This window comes from Hippocampus bargibanti, linkage group LG18 (assembly GCF_051943395.1).
Source record: "Hippocampus bargibanti isolate YZ-2025 linkage group LG18, ASM5194339v1, whole genome shotgun sequence".
In the NCBI taxonomy this organism is placed as follows: Eukaryota; Metazoa; Chordata; class Actinopteri; order Syngnathiformes; family Syngnathidae; genus Hippocampus; species Hippocampus bargibanti.
In genome coordinates, this window is record NC_142751.1 from 10,011,272 (window position 1) to 10,036,933 (window position 25,662).

Genomic DNA, 25,662 nt, shown 5'->3' on the forward strand with positions numbered 1-25,662 from the left:
ATAAAAATAGAATAAAAAATATGAAATGAGAGCAACAGAAAAGGAGGGGACAAAACAGGTCTCTAGATGAACTTAACATACCTTCAAATTAATTCAACATTCATTTATTTGAACAAACATTTATTAAAAAAAACACTGCTTACATTTCCACCTGTCTGGACTTGTCCTCCTATCTTGAAAAACAACCCCCTTTGACAGCGCTCCCCAAAAAGAAGATATTTTACAAAACATTTGACACATTGGTGAGTCAGTTAGTCCACCCGCGTCGACGCCAACCTGACTATTGTCACAGCCAGTCCAAATTAAAAGCAAATAAAAGCGGGTCATCATTCTCTCTCGCGAGCACGCACTTTTGAACTGGAGCAGGAAACTAACAACCGATGACACTGTTGGATTTGTTTTTTTTTTTTTTTTTTACCTTTATGTTGCTATTGCATCGGCCGTCAATTTTCAACGTGCTCCCCAACACAAAAAAAAAAAAAAAACTGAGGAGATGGCAAAAAACACAAGTGTACACATATATACAAATGGGAGCCACGCCCACCGCGTTTGCGCCATTTTCATAATGCATCATTTTTTCTGTATATGCAGAGAATAAAACCTTTTTTTCTCTCAATAAAATACATTGTTGTCTTTGTGGAATTGGGGAGTGAGGAGAGCATATGACAAGAGAGGAGGCGATGTCTGCACTCCTCCTCTCCTTCACTGCATGTCCCCCACCGCATCCCCTTTCGTGTCGCCACGGCAACACTCCGTGCTTGTTTGACATTGCTCTGAAATAATAATGTCAGGAGTAATGACCACGACAATGCTAAAAAATATATATTTAACCCCCTCCCCCCCCACCCGCATGTCTCATAATCGCAAGTCCGCAAAGGGAGGAGGGAGGTCACGTGATCTGCCGTGACAAATCAATGCGGAGGAAAGACAGGAGGAAGGGGAGGCGAAACATGAACTGGAGAAAAAGGGGTGCGATCATGAAGATGACGTGCGTTGGGGTATTTATGATCCACACGCACTCACACCCTTGTGTCCTCCTCATGGGTTCTTTGCAGATGGCTGGAAAGCATGAACACGTGGTGACGACATGGCCTCACTGTGGGGGGGGGGCGCCCCCCACTCCCCCGCCCCCTCTTACAATTCCATCCATCCCCCGCTCTTCTATGGGAGTGGGGGTCCGTGATCTTGCTCTTCGGTTGCTGGTCGCTAATTGCCTGGGTGCATCATACCTCCAGGAAGCGGGAGCTGGGCTTGGCGTGGAAGGGCTCGGACCACATGCGCCGCAAATCCCCCTGGAACACGTGCACAGACACACACACACATTAACGGACAACCGACAAAGCCGCCGGACAAGTTGTGTCCATAATTTGTAAATCACTTCTACTGAGCGTATTTTACAATGCGTGTTGTGGTATCCAGAAATGAGCAAAACACAAGTAATTCCCTTCTCCCCCCTCCCCACAATCAATGTAACCTCTATAATGCAATTGACAAAACTCTTCTAAAGTGCAAGTAGAAATAAATGGTTGCAAAAGTGGAGTTTTGAAAGGTGCTTATAAATGAAATGTATTATTTTTTCCTTAGCACAAGGGTCAGCATTTCCTTTTTTCCATGTTAGCGCTTTGTTCCAGCTTCAGCTGTTGTGAAAGCGCTATATAACCCAATATGTATGTATCGCATTATATTTTGGACAGCCGCCCTCATTTCAATCTCATATAACTCCAGACCCATATAATTTATGAATTAACTTTTTCTGATGAAAGAAGAAAGTCTAAGGTTTCTTACGCTGCATTGACTGTTTATGAAGTTCTAAAACTCAATATTCTGTGGGTCCTGGAATTTGAGTGACAAAATGACAAAAACCTTGGCAGTGGAGTGGACGCATTTTTTTCACGTTTAGCAGTGAATGAGTTAATTCCATCGCACATATCTCAAAACCAATCAAGGCAATGCGCGACTGTGACGTACCTTCAGGTAGGCCATCGTGAGCAGAGGCAGCAGGGTGAAGGGCACCAGGTAGAGCAGAGCAGGCTGAGCAGCACGATGGATCCTGGATGCCACGGTGGCCGTCAAAAGACCTGATCTCACACAAACACACAAACATTATCAATCGTGTAAAATTCAACGAGACTTTGTTTCATTTTTGGAATAATATCCCAATTTTTGAATACAAATGACTCATTTAAAGGACAACCGACGCCTCCGGACAAGTTGTGTCCATAATTTGTAAAATCACTTCAAATGACTTCTACTGAGCGTATTTTACAAAGATTCGACGGCATATAGCTATATTTTATGCTTTAAGACTCGCGCTGAATATTCAGGAAGCCTTGTTTTTGAGTTGGTGACGATGCCTGACATGACGTCACGTCAGGAACGCCCCTGACCGAGAAAGCGACACACAATGCATTTTGGGTACTTTGTTTGGTCTGAAAACTTCTTGTTGATCCGTGTTGATGGCGAAATTAGAAGGAAAACACAGAAATAACGTGATGGTGAATCATTGTGTGTTGCACCAAGACTATTTGATACTAGTTGACACAAATTCCCAGCAGACAAATCAGCCCATTTCCAGCGGAGCTTGGGCGCCATCTTGTGAATTTTCTGGGACACTACATTGAAGTCCAGACGCCTCAAAATGACACAGAAGGACTTCTTTAATCAATTGCAAACATGTATGCTTTCCTCTTCAGAACTATTTGAATCATATTCATAACTGGATGAGTAACAAGAAAGCATCTTCTTCGAATCTGAAGCCATTGTTTTGATTCTAGAGCAAGGCAAGACGTCCTGGCGTGATGTCACGAACAAGGGGGCGGGACCTTCTGAAACTCGCCATCTCCGAGGTCATTTTGAAGTAGTTTTGGGACACTAACTCATTTTTATTGGTGTTTTGCATTTGACAAAAAATATCAGCCTGTGTGTTTTGGGTATTTTAAATGCTATAAAACGTTTTTCTGATGTCAGATAGGAAACAAAAAAATGGTGTCGCTTGTCCTTTTACTCACCCACAAAGTATCCGATGAGAGTGCAGTGAAAATAGGAGACCCTCTGCATGCGTCCAGACACGTTCCCTGGCCCCTGGGCCTCGCCGCTTGCTTGCTTCTTGTAGTTGTCGTAGCGCAAGACAAAGCACAAGAGCAATCCGGGCATCACAATGTCTCCAATTCCCAGCATTGAGAAGTGACTTCCCGTGGAGCTATGACAGAAAAGGGGTACAACGGACATGTTTTGGAATGTGAAAATTCCTCCATATCTTGTCATTGTGTGCAAATAAAGGACAAAGCGACACATTTGGTGGAATGATGTTCTTTAGCGGCCCACGAAGGCTGTAATGCTCATTCCGGTGGAAAATTAAAAGTCGGGCAAAAGAGAAAAGACGGGGGGAAAAAAAATTCAATACAGGGGTGAAAAAAAATGAATGACAATCTGCAATAAAGAAAAACTGGAGGAACCTAGCGTCATTCCTACCTGGGGAAGACCAGTTTTCCGGGTAAGGAGAGGCGAGGGACGTCACGGGCCATCCCGGGACCCAAGTGGAGCTTCCTGGACAGGACGTCAATGGGGTTTTCAGCAGGTTGGGTGGCAACTTTGACCATCACGTTGCTGTTGAAGATGTAGGCCGAGAAGAAGACCTAGAGGGAAACCCAGAGAGAAATCGGCACGTTATGTTCCTCTGCTTAGCCAAAGCGGTCGCTAGGTGCCCGTCGGGGATGGAAATGAGACACACTGCAGCGATGGAGATTGATCATTTGGTTTTATTGATTGTGTAATGCACCATTTTACCCCCCCCCCCCAAATCCACTTTCATGTGAATGTGACGGTAAAACTAATAAAAATAAGAACACATTTACTTTTTAAGCGCCTTTCAAAACTCTCATGGTCACTTTACAGTTTTTCTGTGGCTGCAGCTGCTCACCCACAGAAATTCTTATCCTGTGACTGTAAAGTGACCTTGAGAGTTTTGAAAGGCGCTTAAAAATGAAATGTATCATTATTATTATAATAAGTCACTGCTCTATAATAAGAATAAGAACATCTTTATTTGTCCCACAATTGAGAAATAAAGGTGTATAGACGGGAGATGGCGCATAACCTGATTTTTGTTTAATCTCTATTTTATCTCAAGTTAGAAGTTAAATAGCAAATATTCAACACTTCTTGGCCACAAGTCAACTTTTGTTCACCTTGTAATGACATATCCTTAACCCTCGCACAAACTATTTCACCGTGTGCCGTTTGCCGACTGAAAAATGTCATCAAACAGTCCATATTTGTAAATATAAAATAGGCCACCAAAAACTCGTCGGTAGCATGCTGTCAGGTGACATATTACTATTAAGATCCCCTCCACGTCATAAATGTCAATTTGGGTTGATAAAAGCGTCAGAAGGGAGATCCATTTTTCAGTGACGGTTGCTTATCATGCCATAATCCGTTAGTTTCTTTGACTGACGGCGGCAATAATATCACATGGAAGTTCATAAATCCTGACGACGTCAACCAAAGTCGACAAGACGACAGCTGCATGCGAATGTTTTTTAGGCGCAAACTAATTTGGGAGACAGTGAGCTGATGACAATGAGCTTGTCCTCATGTATCTTTTGCTCATGGCACTGTGTGTGTGTGTGTGTGTGTGTGTGTGTGTGTGTGTGTCAGAGGCGATGGTGATGTCCTTACCCAGAACACGTCATAGATGAGCAGCCCTGACAGCAGCAGGCACGACACCTTCAGACTGGGCAGTCGAACAAAGGCAATCATGGCCACGCACAAACCCATGGCTAATGCTGCAATGAGGAGAAAAGCCCACCCACAACAAATACGTTTAAAATACGTTTGGTGACAAAAAACAAAACAAAAAAAAAACAACAATTCTTCACTTCAGACAAGGCTAATTCACTCATTCACTGCCAGGCGATGTACAAAAATGTGTCCACTCCAATGCCAGGGTTTTTGTCATTTTCACTCAAATTGCAGGACCCACAGAATATTCAGTTTTAGGACTACATAAACATCCAATACAGGGCGAGAAACCTTGGACTTTCTTCTTTTTTCATTAGAAAAAAAAGAGTTAATTCCTAAGTCATATGGGTCTGGAGTTATCTGAGCTTGAAATGGGGGCGGCTGTACAAAATACAATACAGACATTCGTCTACTCGAACATTGGAGTTACGAACAACGGTACATACAAACATTTTTGTAGTAACATACAGGAAAGTCTCGTTATATCAATATCGGATATATCGATAGTCCCGGTTATATCGATACTATTTCTATGCATGCACGGAGAAAATTACATGCAAACAGGGTCGGATATATCGATAGTCCCGGTTATATCGATATTTTTTTGGACTCCCTTGAATATCGATATAACGAGACTTTACTGTATGTAGTATTCTCTACAGTTGTACATATCTTTATAGAGCATATATTTTAGTAAATGTTTATTTTTCAGTACAAACCAATATAGGTTACTTATACTCGCCTTAAATATACTTATATAAGGCTCGTATAAGTAACCTATATTGGTCCAGGTCAAGCACATTTTCCATGTATTTAATCTCTGGGTAGAGTGAACGCTAAGGCGAATGGCTGCCGCTGCTCACTCGCACAAAAAAATCCAGTGACTGTAAAGTGTCCTTGAGAATTTTGAAAGGCGCTTAGAAATTAAATATATTATCATCATTATTATTATTAACCTTAAACATACTTATATAAGTATGAGGACATGCTCTCGACTCATCCACATCCTACAAACCAATGTTTTCCACCGGTGACGCTCTTTCACTCCTACTCTTTTCCACCTCCATACACGACAGTCATTGAACTATACGTACTTTCTTAAACACACATTTCATACAAAATATAGCACTGAAGCAACTTATGAACTAATTCGCCTTACGAACGACCGGTTGGAACGTTTCACGTTTGTAAATTGGAGAGCGTCTGTTCATCCATATTGATTTATGGAGCGCTTTAACAACAGTTGAAGCTGTAACAAAGCGGTAACATGGACAAAAGGCAAATGCTTCCCCCTTGCGGAAGGGAAAAACATTGCCAGAGGTCTGACCAGTGCTTTATCAGCACCCCTCGCAAGGAAAACCAAAACCCGAACAAATTCGTGAATGGCAGCGAATGAGTTATTGAGTTATTGAATATTTGAATGGCTGTTATCCACGTATGTTTTAAATTGGTGAAGGGTTATCAGCGCAATCAAAAATAAATGTATAAAATGTTCATGAAACACTTAGTGTTGTGCTTATCGGAGGAGTATGATGTCAACTCGGGCGCGGCGATGCCATCCCGACCGGGACAAGCGAGGTTGACAGGGTGACGCACCGTCCATGAGGAGCCAGTGTCCGGTCAGCACCCAGATGAGCACCAACATGACGGAGAGGGAGAAGGACAGGAGCTCGGCCAAAGTGAAGCGGCCGCAGCAGCCGAATGAAATCCTAACATTTAAACGCGGGAGGAAAACACGGAGAGAGTACATCATTAACACGCACCGCATGGCGCTATAGTGAGGAGTCCAAATAAACATTTCAACAAGTTGGACGAGGCAGGTTAGAAAGGACGATGTCAGACAAGTTTGGACTGTGTGCCAAAGGATTCACATTGGTTGCAGAGTGGGTGGTGGCCGCCCCTCCTTGTGGGTCACCATTGCAAAATTGAACCTTCTGAAGACGGCATGGCATGGCCAGCGAGCATGCATGTCCTCATGTATTTTATTTATTTATGTATGCATTTATTTATGTAGTTATTTATGTATTTATTTATGTAGTTATTTATGTATTTATTTATGTGTTTGTGTATTTATTTATGTACAGTAAAGTCTCGTTATATCGATATCGGATATATCGATAGTCCCGGTTATATCGATACTATTTCTATGTACGCACGGAGAAAATTACATGCAAACAGGGTCGGATATATCGATAGTCCCGGTTATATCGATATTTTTTCGGACTCCCTTGAATATCGATATAACGAGACTTTACTGTATTTATACATTTATTGGTTAATTAATTTAGTAATTTATGTATTACGTTATTCATTTATTTGAAATATTGGTTTAATAATGTGTTCGATGTATTGTTTTATTAATTAGTTGATTTGTGTATTTATTTACGCGTATTTGTTTATTTATGTTTGTGTATTTATTTATTGTGTATTTATTTCTGAATTTATTGATTTAGTAATGTAGTAATTTATTTATGACATGATTCATTTATTTATTTGATTTTTTATGAATAATTTGTTTGATTTATCATTTGTGTATTTATTTAGTTATGTATTTATTTTTGAATTTATTGATTTATTAATTTATTACACTATTCATTTATTTGATTCATTGGTTTAACAATTGGATTGATTTATAAATGTATTAATTTGTTGATATATGTATTTATTTATGTTGGTGTATTTATATATGTATTTATTTATTTATGAATTTTGTATTTTATTTATGACTTTATTTATTTATTTGATTTATTGGTTCATTAATTTATTGATGTATTTATGTAGTTATTGATTTTTAGATGTATTGGTTTGTTAATTTATTGATCGATATATTCATTTATTCATTCATCTATTTTTTAATTAGTTATTTTTCATTTTCTAACAATTAAGCAGATCCATTTCTGTCGCCTGCTTTCATATTTATCCTAAGACGATGAAACCCGATTGAGACGTTGCTGGCGGTGAATGTTTACAGGTTACGCACTATAAAAATATGATGGCAAATGTTTGCAAGGTTCACCACATCGCCAATGATGCTGAAACGGGTCGGGGAGGAAGGTTTTCAGTATTTTCCATGTTGTGATTGGCTAGCAACCAAAAAAAAAATACATAACGGCCATTTTATGAGCAAATACAGTGCGTCATAAACCTTTTGTTGTTTTTAACAATTCGACTGGAACGCAGGCGGCTGCATATGGAGCAATGAATCATGAAAGGATTACATTGAAATAAAAAAGAATTCTTACTTGTTCTGCGGGGAGCAGGGTCTTGTCAGATACTGGCACATTGGCAACAAGAGGAAAGCAAAAGCAATTGTAGCGAGCACTGAGGAGGAGAAAGACAGATATGAGAGTGTTAGCTACTTCTCACTCATCATTTCAACCATCATTTTCACGAGCAGCTAATGATCTTAGCATATCCATTGGAGAAGCGCAAAAAAAAAAAAAAAAAAAAACACTGCGCGTAAGCCAAAAAGCACTCAATGGCTGCGCTTTTGCCGGATGTGGCGCTCACCTGCCGTGCAGATGGTGAAAACCACCTGGACCGAGTCAAAGAAGAAAAACATGACGAGCAAAGACACAGAGGCTCCTATGGGTAGGAACAGTGCCTGCGTTGAGTCTATAGTTTGAATACCTGCAAGAAAAAAAAAAAGAAATATCAGATTTCTCCACTGTGAGACTAATAAAGGCAAATCCAATCCAATCCAATCAGCGGTGTTTGGATTTAAGTGACGCTGCAAAGAATTGTACTCACTGTTGTTTGTGTTGCTGTTGTTGAAGGAGCCCGTTGTGATGGGGTTGCCATCTTTGTCCTTCTCTTGGTTCTCACAGTCCATGTTTAATGACCTGCGGTGGAAAGGAAGAAAACTCATATTTACAGCGCCCCGCCCGTCGTCCCCCGCTATTCAGCACTCAAGTTTAATTGTCGGTCTGAAGGGTAATTGACTCGTCCGCCGCTGTGGCAGATGCAAAGCCGGTTGAGTGCACGTTAGACACCAACGGGACTCGTCAAGATGATGACGGAAGAGCAGGAAGATCAAAGTCAATTACTCTGGGGTGAACGATTTAGACAAATAATCAAATTGCCATTTTTCTTTCTCGCCATCGGTCTTGTAATTAAGATTCAAAACGTGATTATTTTATGTGAATATCCTTTTCTTGTGTATTTGGTTTGAAGCAAACGAGCAATAACTGAATCTGTACAACTTTAAACAAGATTCGATTTATTATACAGAAATATTTTGGTATGAGACATCAGGCAACGGAATCCATCGGAACGTCACAACAGCTGTGGACCAGAGAGTTACGGCATCATCTATCAACCCATCCATCCATGATTCCTGATAGCTAGATAGCTGGCTAGATAGCTAGCTGTATAGCTAGATACAGTTAAATGGATAGCTAGCTGGGAAGCTAGCTGGATAGGTAGATAGATAGCTAGTTGGATAGCTGGCTAGATAGCTAGCTGGATAGCTAGCTAGCTGGATAGCTAGATGGACAGCTAGATGGATAGCTAGCTGGAAAGCTAGATCGATAGCTAGTTGGATAGCTGGCTAGATAGCTAACTAGCTGGATAGCCAGATAGATAGCTAGCTGGACAGCTAGACAGATAGCTGCCTGGATAGCTAGCTAGCCAGGTAGTTAGATAGAAAACTAGCCGGGTAGCTAGATAGATAACTAGCTGCATAGCTAGATAGATAACTAGCTTGAGAGCTAGATAGATAACTACTTGGATAGCTTGATAGCTAGCTGGATGGATAGCTGAATGGATAGCTGCATAGCTACCTGGATAGTTAGCAAATCGCTAGCTAGATTGACAACTAGATCGATCCATCCACCTAGCTAGATATATCTGGGAAGCTAGATAGCGAGATAGCTAGCTCGATAGCGTGTGTGTTTGAACTGGGAAACGTATCTGTGTTCGTGTTTTACGTCGCACTTGCATTCCCGAATATCTGATCCGTTTTAATCTACATATCAAAGAGGCCTGAAACTGAAGATATGCGCTTTACTCATCATATGATGCCACAAAACACATTAATTGTAACACTTGGGAGGAAGGAGAAAAAAAGTGATTGTGTCACTTGAAGCGTGCAGTGCAAAGGCATGTCGAAAATAAAATGGAGTCACATCTTGAGATATGATTTGATATTTTACCAAGTACCACTCACCTGAAACTGCCATAGACGATGAGAAGGATAGAAATGAGGAAGGTGGACACCTGGCTGGAGTCAACTAAAGAATACGCCCTAAAGAGAAGAAAATATAATATTTAAAAACATATTTTCAGCATGAATGAATAAATTGTGCCACGCCTTTGAGGTTTGACGTCATATGGAAATAAGATTCTATATGGAGGAAATAAAAGGTTGCATCCAGCAACTGAAATGTACAAAAACACGACACACGTGTAGCATATAAATGTGAATTGTTTAAAGGTATTGGACAAACTCAATCTGAATGGCGAGCTCTTACCACAGCGAACTGGGAATGTTCAATTGAACACATTATTGCAAACATTCCATGAAAGTGACAAGACACATTAAGTGCACCGTGCATCACTTTAAGCTATGAAGAGAAAAAAACAAGAAGGACCGCTGCTTTACAGAGAGGCTAAATATTCTATTCCCTTGGGAGACTGGTGGACCTTATTAAGAGCAAGCAATAAGTGGAAATGGAGAAAAATTTTAATTGATAAAAAAAGGATGGAAAAAAATCACTCTTTACAATATATGGAGTAAGCATTGCTGATACATGTATGGCAGTGGAAATAAACTATGGAGAGATAGCTTAAAATTTCAAACAGGAGGCCTTTTTGGAACAAAAAGTTACACCTAACACACCTTTGAAATCGTTGAAAATATTGCACGTCAATCTCAATTTTAACGACTGCAGACTGATGCCTTTCGAGGAAGGTAGGGCGGGTGGTGCGGTTAAGTGGCGTGTTGGCGCAAAACCGTAGGAGTGTCCCCTTGCTGGCGGTTCACTCCCTTTCTTTTGGCACGAGAGACAGAGAAAGAGACTGAAAGAGAGACTGAGAAAGAGAGAGACTGGGAGAGATAGAGCCCGGTAGAGAGAGCGAGACAGAGAGAGAGACAGAGTGCCTGAAAAAGAGATAGAGAGACTGGTAGAGTGACACACTTGTTGAATGACCACTGAGAGTAGGGACCTATCATAGCTGTGTCCGGCGCCACCATGTCTGGACATTAGGGATATATAAATAGGGCCGACACGACCAGTCAGACTTTAGTTCGCTGACGAAGCCTCTTGGATAGGAGGCGAAACGTCTGAAACCTTCAAATTTGTACAGATGACGGCTGAAGAAACCTTCTCAAGAGTTGGTTGCACTTGGATTAGAACACAGAGAGAAAAAGAGTCAACAAGTTGATTATTCCGGAGGAACAGCTTCGACCCTGAATGGATCACAATCAATGATACACAAACGTGTGGCTCACTTGGCACAGCTGACATTGAATGATCGACACGTGTCACGTCCGTCATATTGAAATGTGCAAACTGGAATATCGGGGGGAGGAATCACGGATGCAGAAAATGTAATAAACACGCGAAGCATATTAGTCTTAATGGGTCGTCACTGTGCCGTCATACGGTTTGGCATTTAGGGAATGCTACAATATTTTGCTGTGACGCAATCCGTTTCAGTCTTTGGGCATTTTGGCACATCGTCGCATCCGCATCCAACATTTTGCACCTTGTCGTTGCAAATATTCCACTGGCGGCGCCTAATAAAAACATAAAACCGCAACATTTCACCCACCAATCGCCGCTTTGTGCTTATGCTAAGGATTTGCCTTTCAGATGAACGCCAATCCGCAAAATAGGACTTAATTGAAAGGACAACCGACGCCTCCGGACAAATTGTGTCCATAATTTGTAAAATCACTTCAAATGACTTCTACTCAGCGTATTTTACAAAGATTCCACGGCAAATAGCTATATTTTACGTATTAAGACTTGCACTGAATGTTCCGGAAGTCTTGTTTTTGAGTTGGTGACAAGTCCTCACCCGACGTCACTGAAGGAACACCCCTCACCGAGAAAGGACATACTTTGCATCACCTCAATGCATTTTGCGGTACTTTGTTTGGTCTGAATACTTCGTGTTGATCAGTGTTGATGGCGAAATTGGAAGGAAAACACATAAATAACGCGATGGTGAATCGTTGTGTGTTGCACCAAGACTACTAGTTGACACAAATTCCCAACAGACAAATCAGCTATTTCCAACGGAGCTTGGGCACCATCTTGTGAATTTTTAGGGAGCGACATTGGAGTCGAGACACCTCAAAATGATACAGGAAGGACTTCTTTAATCGATTACAAACATTTTTGCTTTCCTCTTCAGAACTATTTGAATCATATTCATAACTGGATGAGTCACAAGAAAGCATGTTCTCCGAATCTGAAGCCATTGTTTTGATTCTAGAGCAAGGAAAGACATCCTGGCGTGACGTCACAAACAAGGGGGCGGGACCTCCTGAAACTCGGGATTTTCCGGGGTCATCTTGAAGTAGTTTTGGGACACTTTAACTCATTTTTATTGGTGTTTTGCATTTGACTAAAAACATCAGCCTGCGTGTCTTGAGTACTTTATTTGCTATAAAACGTTTTCCTGATGTCAGTTAGGAAACAAAAAATTGGTGTCGGTTGTCCTTTAAATCAGATCCAGCGTCTCGATTCAGGTTTTGAATGTTTTGACACTGCTTGGACCTGACCCGCAATCTTCTCGCGGGTGCGAGACAAGGCGGCCATTGTGGCTGGCTGCGTTCTGACCGAGATGCTGACTTGTCAGTCACTTGTCAAACTCGCCCTTCTTGGCTGAGGAATGCACTCGTGTATACGTAAACGCTCGGCGTTCTATATAACATGATGATTGCGCTTCGACATTCGTTTCCACTGGCAACCATCAGCCAGTTTATTTGCTCACGAGGCCTCAGAGGGAGAATCGCATTCAACGTTGTTGAAAATCCAATGCAACAATTCAACAAATGGTGATTAGATTTTATTGGTTTGATTTTAACAAAATTGCCGTGAGGTTTTACTTGTGTTTTTTTTTTTTTGCAATTGATTGGGTGGTTGGGACAAAATGATCATTTCCCACATCTCCTCTACAATAATTCCAGGATATAAACCAAGCGCCTGTGAACATTTTGAGATACTTGTTGGGTGAACTGCTGTTTGGGGCACCCCAGGACAGAATATGCATAAATCCAGGCCATAATATTAAAAGACGCTTTTGATATTTTGTCTCTCCCATTGCTAAATATGGTAACAGATACAATTTATGTAACGTGGAGGAGATGAATCATTCTAATGGCTTCCCCAAATTCATAGCGGCCCTCGAGAGCAAACTGTGGGCCACTACTATGTGGCCCGCGGCAAAAAATGAGTTTGATACCATTGAGTAAGATTATACTAAGAATAATATTCACACTAAGTTGAACTCTCCACTCCATATTACAATTAGATACGGTAACATCTCTTAAACCGGCTAATGTGGAACATTGTGTGAGTGTGTATGTGTAAGGGATATCGTTCAAAATGGCAGTAGTTCAAACAGATGTCGGCATCCAAGCCTCCAAGGTATGAGGAGAGAAAATATCATGTTTCGAAGGCACGGAAAAGACATCTTGCATTTTGTTGCTTTAAAGACATAATCTGTAAATACAAGTACAGTGATACCTTGGTTTACGAACCCCTTGGCTTACAAACCTCTCGGTTTACGAACATTACATTTATGAAAATTTTACCTTGACAGAGAGAGTGACAAAATGGATAGAAAACAGTGAAATTTGGACTTGTTTCAACTTTGATAGTTCAAAGGCAGAGTGTAGACAGCAAGGTTAAAATTCCCATCAATCAGGCGCCACAAATAACCCGCACAAGCCACCTGTACACTTGATGCAAAAAGCTACCAACCCAGCTAAACAGAACACAATTGATGAGGAACTAGGTAAAATTAGCGAAAGCACTGACAAGGGATCATTCCTCAAGATGGTGAAAGAAGAAGGCTACGTTCCTCATCAAGTGTTTAATGCTGATGAAATCGGCCACTCCATTCCATCAAGCCATCAACGACCATCACAAAGGTAAATAAAACCACTTTATTATGCAGTCCAGTTTATTTCTTTATAATACCATAGCACATTTATTATACATAAAATCAGGTATATTTTGTGTAGTTTTAAGGCTAAGAAAATTAGAAAGTGGAAAATTATGTTTTATGGGGACCTGGGAATGGATTATTCTCACTTTAATGGGAATAATTCCATTTCCTATGGGAAATTAATTTTTGGGATACACACTTTTTGCCTTACACACTCTGTCTGGAAACCAATTAAGTTCGTAAGACAAGGTATCACTGTAACGTCTTAAGTGTATCTTTCGAAAAATTCAGGTGATATTCCATCCATAACAAGCAAGCTAATTCAAATATGACATTGGTTGAGGTGACATCTGAAAAGGGCGAAAAAAGAAAAGAAAATAAAATAAAACAAGCTTGATAGAATGAGAGAAGAACATTTGAGAAAAAATGACCTTGTTCTTCACAGATTCTAATGATGTCACCACAGCGGCTAAATAGTCGCCTGAGTTTCATCCACCGCCGAGCTAATTCATATTCCGGCACCAAACTGGTTCGTCTGAATTCTGCGCACAGACGCCCGCGAGATAGATGAATGGAACATTTAAAAACAAAATACAATCCCGGACTGTTGGGGGCTGGACGCAAGCCCAAAAGGAGCCATAAGCCCTCCTTGTCCAACGACAGAGCACCCTCCCCCCTTACTCCGCCCTCAAATAACAATCTCAAATCTGACTTTCAACCGGCTAACATGCGTGACTTGACCACAAAAGGGTCAGCGGGAAGTAAAAGAGTCTGCTTGGGTGTCCAAAAAAAAAATCTACTTTGTCGCATCGAATGTGGCGCATGCGGATGCCCTGTGCTGTATTTAAAAGTCTTTCACAGTAGCTACAGGGAGGAGTTGCCTTGAGACCCCCAATTGGGGATTAACAATCATCTCCCTCCAACATCTAATCCAATTATGGATGTAATGGTCTAAATCCTCCAGGAACGAGAATGTAATTTGTTATCAACGGCAACCTTTTTTGCCCCCACATTAAAACAAGTTTGCTTCCTCTTCCCTGTTTGGATGTATGGCGCGTTTGCATCTTTGTTGAGTGTTTTGAAGAACAGTACAGGTGGGGTTGTCGGTTTGAAATCGAATGTTTTGAGGCTTCAAATGACACGGAATCAATGTGTTCAGGGTTTTCATTTGATGGTTTTGCATGTGAGGCTCAAATAATTACTCATCACATGTGCGAGTTTTGTACACATGCCGAGAAGTGTCATACTGCCATAACATGTAGGGAAAATATTTTAAAAAATTGTAAGTCAGTAAAAATCACAAGTTTTGCCTTTGGCAAAACCGTTTACTCTTAGATAAATCCAACCATTATCCGAATTGCTTTATCCTCACAAAGGTGGTGGGTGTGCTGGAGACTCTCCCAGCTGTCTTTGGGCTCTATTTTTTTCCCTCCACCCCATACATAATTTGTCCCATTAAAAAGAATCTTGAATATTGTTGAGATATATGAAGCATTTAGCTGAACCTGTATTTGTCTCACAATGGAGAAAAACAAAATACAGGAGCTGCTGTAAAGGCAGAGAGACTTTTGCGGCACCATCTTGAAGTCAAAATCAGCTCTTTTATTATTTATAATTGTATTTATGGATTTATTTGTTCTGGTGTTTATTGTTCTTTTAATTGTAAAGTGTCATTGGGTGCTTTGAAAGGCACTTGTAAATTAAATGTATTATTATTATTATAAAAAAATGTGACTACACAAAAGACAGTCTTCAATCTTAAGCACTTTCTGTACACTCTTTGTTGCATGAAGCAGTTCTAGATGAAAGCGGAGAGGATGAAAGCCTCCTTTTCATCAGTGAATCAAGGACATCATGGTGGAATGTGCACGCCTGCTACGAGTTTTGAAAGCAAACACGAAGCTGTAGCATCCATTGACGAAAACAGATTATCTCACATCTCCTGTCCCACGTAAATTTGCTTCAATTCCAAGCCGCGATTATGCACCGACCCCTCCCAACCAATTAATATAAAAAGTAATGCCAACATTCAACCATTTTAACATAGTTGGGCAATATATCCGGCAATTGGGGGTCGGTGAATGTATATTTTCGAGTTCTTCTGGGCCGTTTATGCTAATGCCGCCGTGATATTTTCAGGAGTGGAGAATATTGGCGCGATTGGAATCGAGATTGTTTGGATTATGGCGACGGGACGTGCTTTGCTTCAAAGTAAAATCAACTGAGAGCAAAAAAAAAATAAATAAATAAATAAAAAAATGTAGAAAAAGGAACGGGTGGCGGGGATTAATCCTATGTGTGTTACTTGCCAACGGGCAAATTATCAGCTGCGGAAAAAAAAAAAAAAAATGTTCGTTGAAATTCAAAGTCACCTTGCAGAAAATGGAAGAAAACATCAAAACTAATAAAAACTTTGAAATTGGACACAAAACTTTGCAAGGGAATACAAAGATGAACATTGACACACACACACACACACACACACACACACACACACACACACACACACACACACACACACACACACACACACACACACACACACACACACACACACACACACACACACACACACACACACACACACACACACACACACACACACACACACAAAGATCGCTTTTTAAATCTATTTTTCATTTTGGAATCAATCAACCAAATGATCAAGTAACTAATTAATCACCAAATAATCACTTTAGACTCTCATCTTACATCAGAAATTAATCAATCATTCATGAAATCAGTCATTAATTCCTAAATTATATGGGGCTGGCGTTATATGAGCTTGAAATGGGGGTGGCTATTCAAAATACAATACATACGTATTGATTTATATAGCGCTTTAACAACAGCTTAAGCTGGAACAAAGCGCTAACATGAACAGCTAGTTGCGGACCATCAAGGCCTGCAAAGCCTTCTCTGCTGGCCTAAAAATATCTGAATCACGAACTGATATTAATTATAGTATGTCCACAAATTCTTATTAAATGATTCCAGATTCCTTTCATTACTTCTCCCCTTTTGCGTTGCTTCCAGATGTGTGTTTTCGTATTTAAGCATTTAACCAATCACATTTCAGCCATCATTTGTTACCAGGGTCAAAAATCTACCTGGACACCTTCACAATCAGTTTTGAGGGCCCTGTCGCATTAAATGTGTTCATCAAATTGTTGCTCTAGATTTCTGACCAGCACTTTATGGGATTATTGGAGCTTTTTTACCCGCGGGAAAATTCAATCAAATTATAATTAAGCAAACTTATAAAATGTGTTTTTTTTTTGTTCATTTGAGGACCAATTCAGTGAAAATGATTACCGCACACGACAAGCTAACACAGCGGTACACTCTAGGCACCCATACAGTTAGTCAGCTCAATCAATTTTATTTATCGAGGCAAAGCCTATGATGCATTTTTACAGGGTTCTTCATCTTTTGACGAGATACGCCGGTATGACTCCGCACACACCTTCCAATTGACTCTCTGCTTATGGAAGCGTCTTGAATCATATCCCGTTCTACTTGATAGGACACAAACACTTCTAGCAAACACTTGACTTAAAGGACAACCGACGTCACTTTTTTGTTTCCTAACTGACATCAGAAAAACGTCTTATAGCATCTAAAATACCCAAAACACGCAGGCTAATATTTTTAGTCAAATGCAAAACACCAATAAAAATGACTTAAAGAGTCCAAAATCTGCAAAAAATTGAGCTGCGAATTGGACATTTTCAGAAAATCCCGCCCCCAGTTCGTGACGTCACGCCAAGACATCTTGCATTGCTCTTGAATCAAAACATTGGCTTCAGATTCGGAGAATATGCTTTCTTGTTCCGCATCCAGTTATGAATATGATTCAAATAGTTCTGAAGAGGAAAGTATAAATGTTTGCAATCGATTAGAGAAGGTCTTCCGGGTCATTTTGATAGATGTGTAGCGTCACATAAAATGTAGAAGATGGCGCCAGAGCTCCGTTGGAAATGGGCTAATTTGTCTGCTGGGAATTTTTGTCAGCGAAAGTCAAAGAGTTGTCTCGGTGTAACATACAAGGATTCACCATTGCGTTATTTATGTGTTTTCCTTCAAATGTCGTCATCAACACGAAGGTTTTAGAACGAACTACCGCAAAATGCATTGAGGTGATGCAAGGTATGTCCTTTCTCGCTCAAGGGCGATCCTTCAGTGACGTGACGAGAGGACTCGTCACCAACTCAAAAACAAGACTTCTGGAATATTCAGCGCAAGTCTTATAACGTAAAATATAGCTACATGCGGCGGAATCTTTATATAATACGCTCAGTAGAAGTCATTTGAAGCAATTTTACAAATTATGGAAACAACTTGTCCGGAGACGTCGGTTGTCCTTTAAGAGTTGCTCACGTTTTCCCATGGGAACTGCATTCAGAGTTATTAAGAATTGTCAATGTCCCAAAACATTATATTGGTGTTCAAGGAATGTTTTATGTAACTATCTAACCGTTCAAGAGACATTAACCACAAACACATGGAGATGGAGTTGATACAGTCACCTGGTGGAGCTTTTTAAAAGGTAAGAACAAGGAAAGCCTTGACTATTCAGGGTTGGCACCGGGTCATAAAGTCTCTCATGCAATGTGGTTGAGCAGTAATAAAAAAAAAATGTATCAGCACGTCAGTGATGTTTGCCACAATAGCACGACGTTATGTTTTTGCACTGTCTTGTTACATGCGCTGAGGTTCGACAGGACGATGGCTTGAATTCACAAAATTGTTTGACTTGGACAATTTGGACGCCTTGCAGAATGCAGCAAAGTGGAATTGTTTGAAGGTGGATTTGCGTTTTTAGGAGATTACCCAACTAAATTTAAACTCATCTTTGGCCCACGCTTCACCTCACCACACACAATCAAGAACAGCAGCTCCTTGGGGAAGGTCAGACATGTCTCACAAATTCCAACATTGGCCTCGATAGACGTGTGAAACGGTAGCTCGACAAGACCGGATTGCATCAGTGATAAATGTGATAGTGGTAATGATGATGGATAACAGAAAGACACTGCTAGCCAAACGCAACAGAACACGAGGACAACATTCAAAAACTGTAATTTTGAAAATATAGGCTTCGGCCTTCTCTCACAGGCGGCAATTACAAGAATAGAACATGTTTCTGTATTTAAAGAGCAAGAAAAACAAGTCGCATTACACAAATATGTACATATGTGCAGTAAGAGTGGTATCGCTTTAAATTTGAAACTTTAGATCCTTTTAGCACGATGTCCGCGGAAAATTAGCCATGCTACACTGACAGAAAGATTGCCTCAATATTATCACCAACAAACAATACTTGCTATTTTAAGACATCTGGCTGTTTCCAAAAGTAATTGGACACATTCACTGTGACGCAAAACATGTGAAAAGTCATGACAATGACAGATGGGAAGGTGCTAATGTTTTTGTATTCAAAGAATGTCTTTGAAATCATCGAGTTAAAAACAGAAAATAATTACAGTGCGGACGTGACTAAAATTCTGTGGTGTTATCTTCTTATCCTTTCGGCTTTTCCCTTCAAGGGGTCGCCACAGCAAATCAGTGTCCTCCATCTTCAGAGGTTTGATACGCATGTTTGTTTTGGCCAAGCTTTTACGTCGGATGCCCTTCCTGACACAACCTTCTGTATTTATCCGGGCTTGGGACCGGCACAAGAAGACTTATGTCCCTTTGTGGCTACAGAACAAGCAACTCGCTCAGTAAAAGTCTTGTGATGACTGATTAGCACATCGCCCTCACAGTGCATATCTCAAAATAGATGAATAAAATGAAGATTACACAGTTAGATCAGGCAGTTTATATAAAAAAAATCAGGTGAATCAGAGAAAATGTATTAAGATAAATGAAAATTGTACCTAATTTAATATTTTAAAACAGTTTCAGAGGATTGATGGCAAGTGTAGTTCATAGATGAAAATCACCTGACCTCCATTATAATCAATGTAATTTTTTAAGTCAGTTCCAAGTCTAGAAAACAACTTTTAGAAAGCAATTTTTAACTATTTTACAGCATGAACTGAATAAACGCGTAATTATAGAGCGTGTCTTTTGTAAAATACTATAAAAAACAAACTGTAATCTTTTTTTATTTTCACTAATTTTAACATCAGCAGATTTATGTGGAACAGGATATGTGAGACAATCTCTTTTCGTCAATGGATGCTACAGCTGCATGTTTGCTTTCAACATTTAGCTTGTAGTCGACGTGCACATTCCACCATGATGTCCCTGATCCACTGGTGGAAAGACGCTTTGATCCTCTCCTCTTTCATCTAGAACTGCTTCATGTCATCACAAAGAGGGTACAGCAAGTCCTGAAGAATGAATGTCTCTCTGTGTCTTTGGATTGTCATATTGTCTCTATGCTGTCATATTATTTGTTATTTAGTTTTTTTTTGTTCTTTTGACTTCAAGACGGCGCCCCGAGAGTGGCTGCCTTTCCAGCAGCTCATGTATTTTGTTTTTCTACTTTCATTCCGTTCATCATTTTGCTGCTGTGAAATGTAAATTTCTCCACTGTGAGACTAATAAAGGCAAATCCAATCCAATCCACATTAACATTTGATTAACATAAATAATATCAACTGTTCCACTTTGCCGTTTCCAGTGGAACTAGTTGTCGTGATCAATTAATTTCATGGAGTTCAACAATGCACAATTTGTGTTGAACTGCATTTAACCGATACATTCAATTACTCATTTGGTTGAATGAATGTCAGGATGATAGCTTTATTCACTAAAATTAATTGCATTCAATCAATTTGATAATGTGAAGTTTATTCTAATTCGGGTTTATGTTCCACTGGTATTTTAAGACTGCAATTGACACATTACAGAACTGCGAAATGGCAACTCAGAAAAGAGAAAATGTTTTTCAGTTGTTTTTATCAATGGCTGCGGAGAGAATGGTAACATACTTATCACCGTATTGACTAGAGAGGATCTTTTTAAGGTCAACAGTACTTTGCGGGACACTTTTCAAGAGGGAGGAACAAAAAAACAGCATCTGTGCAGGAATTTTAAGTAGTATTTTAAATGTCATGCAATTGTTAAGCACATTAAAGGACAACCGACGTCTCCAGACAAGTTGTGTCCATTATTTGTAAAATGGCTTCAAATGACTTCTACTGAGCGTATTTTACAAAGATTCCACCGCATATAGCTATATTTTACGTTTTAAGACTCACACTGAATATTCCGGAAGTCTTGTTTTTGAGGTGGTGACGAGTCCGTATGTAACGTCACTGAAGGAACGCCCCTGACCGAAAAAAGCACATATTGTAGAAATCCTTCCATCAATGCATTTTGCTGTACTTGTTTGGTCTGAAAACCTCGTATCGCACCAAAAAGAGCCAGAAGAGGGCGACCAAGCTCCACGTAAGGAATTTATCAGCCTGTGGAAACGGGCTGATTAATTCTTCACACGGAGCTTGGTCGCCATTTTCTGCCTCTTTTTTGGTGATACATTTCCCCCCAATGTTGCCCCAACATGGCACGGAATAAATTCTTTAATCGATTGCAAACATATATACTTTCCTCTTCAGAACATTTGAATCATATTCATAACTGGATGTGTAACAAGAAAGCATTTTCTCCGAATCTGAAGCCATTGTATTGATTATCCAGGAATGCAAGACATCTTGGCGTGACGTCACGAACTAGGAGCGGGACTTTCTGAAAATGCCCAATTCGCAGCTCAATTTTTTTGCAGATTTTGGACACCTTAAGTCATTTTTATCGGTGTTTTGCATTTGAATAAAAATATCCTACTGCATGTTTTCGGTATTTTAGATGCTATACAACGTTTTTCTGATGTGAGTTAGGAAACAAAAAAAGTGATCGGTTGTCCTTCAAGCACCATTAGTAAAATAATCACATCTGTGAAGAAAAATAGTGCTGAATTGAAATAACAAATCACTACACCTAACCAAATTAGAATGCGTTAGCATTCATTGGACTTACCAGTTCAATGATTCTAAATAGAAAGCTTTTCAGCAAAATCCTCCATGAAACAATCCATATGCTGTTTCACAGAGATTCTAGAAATGAAAAGTGCAAAGTTTAAAAGGGAATGACATAAACTGCTAGCCTATTATGAATAGTGCCACTTAGCAGTTTTTTTGACAACGATACTAGTGCAGCGTGTTCTACCGGAAACAAATTCCTTGTGTGTTCTACATACTTGGCAATAAAGATGATTCTGATTCTGATGTAAATTTCTCCACTGCGAGACGAATAAAGGTACATCCAACCCAATAACGTACTGCGTTTCACACAAGTGTTTTAATAACACTTCAAGGATATCGAAGGAAGCTTCGAGACACAACACATTTACATAAACACACTGAAATCCTGAATCTTAAAACAAACCAGACCAAAGCTCGACAAAGACGCAACGCAGCATAAGTCTTGATTTTTAGATTACTTCCCTGGGCAAACGAAACCCCACAAAAAATATTTTGGGTGGGGGTGTTCACCGCACATTGCCTTGAACTGCGTTTATTTCGATTTAGTCTTCACTGTAATCTTTGATGACAGAGGGTGTATGAAAAAATACCCATTTGCTGCTCTGGGTTGATCCGAGAAAGCTAAATCTTTGATGCTTTGAATTTTCAAACCTTCAAAGTTGCTGAGGTAGTAGAAGGCTCATCTTGTCAGGCCTCAGCAAAGTGCAAGTGATTTTCATTCGAGGGGCGTTTTGAATGATCGAGGCATCTGAATCGAGTGTCAACATTCAAGGTAGCTTCAGGTGCTCGCATCTTTCTCCACCTGTTGGGAACTGCGATGTGAGGCAACCTATCAAGTGACACGCCGTGCGAAAAGGGGTGTCACATTGGGACACCATTGCTACCACACTGCAAATAGCTTGAATCCCCCTCAAACAAGGGGAGCCATCGTTATAATGTGCGTCTCGTCGATGAACGCTGGCCCTCGCTCTCTCACTCTCATCAGCTAACGCTAATTTGTTTGCTCACTAATCAGCTTAACGCTCCCATGCAATGTCGCGTTCCCCCTGAGGTTATAAATCCAACTCGCGCAAATTATATGAATAGACACATTAAAGCACAAGTGTCCAGTAAGGTAGCTGGTCGGTTAGCTCGTTAGCATTCGTTCACAATAGCACCATTGCAATTGACCTCAGCTGAATGGCGGTAGCACGACAGCATCATTAGCCGCGGCCGGCTAAACACATATTTTTAGCCACCCTCAGAAATATTAAAACGACTGACATGTTTTTGTCGGCGTTTAAACATATATAGGGTGGTTAGCTACGATTGGAGATGCACGCTTTTAAGTCAAAATGCGTGCCTTCGTCGAAGGCACTTGCCAAAAGCAAGCTAGGTGGCTAATACTAGCGGGTGGCGAGGTTGCCCGTGCACACTCACCAAGATGTGTAGCCTTGCTCCGCCATATCGCCGTCAACAGTGGGGCTCCGCGACTGGCTCACACGGACTGGGGTCCCCGACAACGACCCGACCAGGAGGGGGTGCGTGGCAATTGGGGAGTAAGCTCTTCGGCGTTTCCCTTGTTCTTCGTCGCCCTAGCGGCTACTTGACGGTGACAACATGGTGCTGCATCCCGACGGCAGCTAGCCGAGCCACTAGCCGAATGTGGTGCACTTGAAGCGGCTCCGATGATGGGGGTTGCTGTGGTTAGATGAACGAGACAAAACCACCCGAAAAACAGCCACGCAAATCGTTGCTTTACGATCTTCTTTTTTTAATATTCTTTGCTCCCGTCCGTCATCCGCCCCAGCCAAGAAGGCTCCGTCTCCAGCGATGTTACACCCACTGTAAATCCATATTCAGCGCGATGTTGCCTGAATAAATCGTGCTGTTTCTCAAGTCTGCAGCCCTCGCTGTTATGGAAGACGGAGAGGCTTTGTTGTCTACATGAGAGTGGCGGGGGCGCGCACACTCGCCCTGATGCGTGTGCACGCGGAGAGAGGTTTGCAAGTAGGACGAGCACTGGAACGCTTTTGTGCACCCAAAAGCGTCGTTTGCACTTCTAGCACAGCACGGGTTTGAACCATTGGCGTGCGGCGAGGTTAATGGCTGGTGAGACAATGACGTCATCAGATTTACAAAGAAGAAGTCAGGTTTACAAAAATACGAACTCTACAGAGGAGCTTATTCACCATTTGATTGGCAATAGTTAACGTGTTTTGTTTAAAATGTCATGTCAGCATTCTTTATATAAATAGTAGCATTGAAAAAAAAAAATACAAAAATGTTACTATCGTGTTACCTTTACTTATAAATGAAGTCCATGCGCCGCTACTTTCTTCCATTCTTTGTAGAAGCCTCCCTTCTCTTCAGTTTTAAAAGTCTCTCTATTTCTTTCAATTTAGATATGTAATCCTCCATTCTGAAAATAAGGTCAAACAACACGAAAAAAATGACTGGATGGTTGCACTAAACATGCTAACTGTTTACTGTAGCTTGCTCTCACGAGTTCTATTATTCTGCAGCCGAGGCACAAGAAGAATCTCTGTAATCACCATGGCTTCAGATTCGGAGAAGATGCTTTCTTGTTACACATCCAGTTATGAATATGATTCAAATAGTTCTGAAGAGGAAAGCATACATGTTTGCAATCAATGAAATCATTTATTTGTGCCATTTTGAGGCAACATTGGGGGAAAATCTCTCACCCAAAAAAAGAGGCACAAAATGGCGACATCCTGTGGCCACCTCCGTTTACACAGGCTGATAAATTCCTTATATGGCGCGCATCTGGCCTTCTGGCGGCTTTGGGGTGCAACACGAGGTCCCCAGACCAAACAAGTACAGCAAAATACATTGACGTGATGGAAGGACTGCTACGATGCGTCTTTTTTACGGTAAAGGGCGGTCCTTTAGTGACGTCACGTACGGACTCGTCACCAACTCAAAAACAAGACTTCCTGAATATTCAGCGCGAGTCTTAAAATGTAAAATATAGCTATATGCAGTAGAATATTTGTAAAATACGCTCAGTAGAAGTTATTTGAAGCCATTTTACAAATTATGGACACAACTTGTCCGGAGACGTCGGTTGTCCTTTAAAAGAAAACCGTAACTACAATGTGGCCTGCGGCTAAAAATGACTTTGACACCCTCGTCATAGAACAATTCTTATGTCTGTACCTACAATCCCATGAGTACCGAATGACCGTATGATTGCCATGTCACTCCAAAACATTCTGAGGGGGACTCTTTGAACTGAACTGGACAGGGTGGACTACACGCTGCCACTCAAATGACACAATGGCAAACCATCCGAATTGATGGAACAAAACTGCTGGCTGTGCACACACCTCTCCCCTCTAAAAAAACTGCAGTGCTGAGCAGGTTGACAGGGTTTTCTTCACCAACTAACAACAGTTTGTCCACGTGCTGATTCCCCACCGCCACCAATGCAACAAAGGTTTGTGTTTCGACACTGGCAGCTTTGGTGTTGAGGCCAAGCAGTGTTGCAAGCCCTGCAAATTATTGGCATCTATGGGTTACTGACTCCATATCCATCTGACGTCTGCTGGTCCACTCTGGCGTGAAGCGCAGCATCCCACAGGCACAGTAATATAATGAATATTGTGACTTTCAAAACAAAACTTTCCTATTATGGCTTAGTGGAGGCAATCTAAGATGTGTCTCCGGATGGTGGAGATTGCATTGGGGTTTAGAGGGAGGTCAACAGGATTCCCTCTCTAACCGAAGAGTGCGAGGATTACAGAAATCTGCGGAGAGCTGCTTTTCTTTCAGATTATGCTCAATCTGTCCACAGAAA

The 25,662-nt window shown here is 40.8% G+C and overlaps 1 protein-coding gene across 1 annotated transcript; it reads right to left on the reverse strand.

Annotated features, from left to right (window-relative positions):
• Window positions 1-61: 61 nt before the first annotated feature.
• Window positions 62-23,862, reverse strand: sppl3 (signal peptide peptidase 3). Its single transcript, XM_089020956.1, has 11 exons — window positions 23,280-23,862; window positions 9,911-9,988; window positions 8,494-8,585; window positions 8,254-8,373; window positions 7,986-8,064; window positions 6,340-6,452; window positions 4,681-4,787; window positions 3,472-3,635; window positions 3,009-3,199; window positions 1,969-2,078; window positions 62-1,292 (listed from the first exon to the last, which is right to left on the reverse strand). Exons 1-11 carry the CDS (start codon window positions 23,303-23,305, stop codon window positions 1,224-1,226), a joined length of 1,149 nt encoding a protein of 382 aa, XP_088877082.1. The 5' UTR covers window positions 23,306-23,862; the 3' UTR covers window positions 62-1,223.
• Between the last annotated feature and the right edge of the window lie 1,800 nt (window positions 23,863-25,662).

Bases quoted from the DNA above. Each gene is read 5' to 3' on its own strand.
- sppl3 (XM_089020956.1), bottom strand. From the start codon at position 23,305: ATGGCGGAGCAAGGCTACACATCTTG. The intron at 3,636-4,680 runs GTAAGGACATCA...GTTTCCCTCTAG, and splicing joins TCATCTATGACGTGTTCTGG to GTCTTCTTCTCGGCCTACAT. The intron at 2,079-3,008 runs GTGAGTAAAAGG...GTGTGAGATCAG, and splicing joins TCTCATCGGATACTTTGTGG to GTCTTTTGACGGCCACCGTG.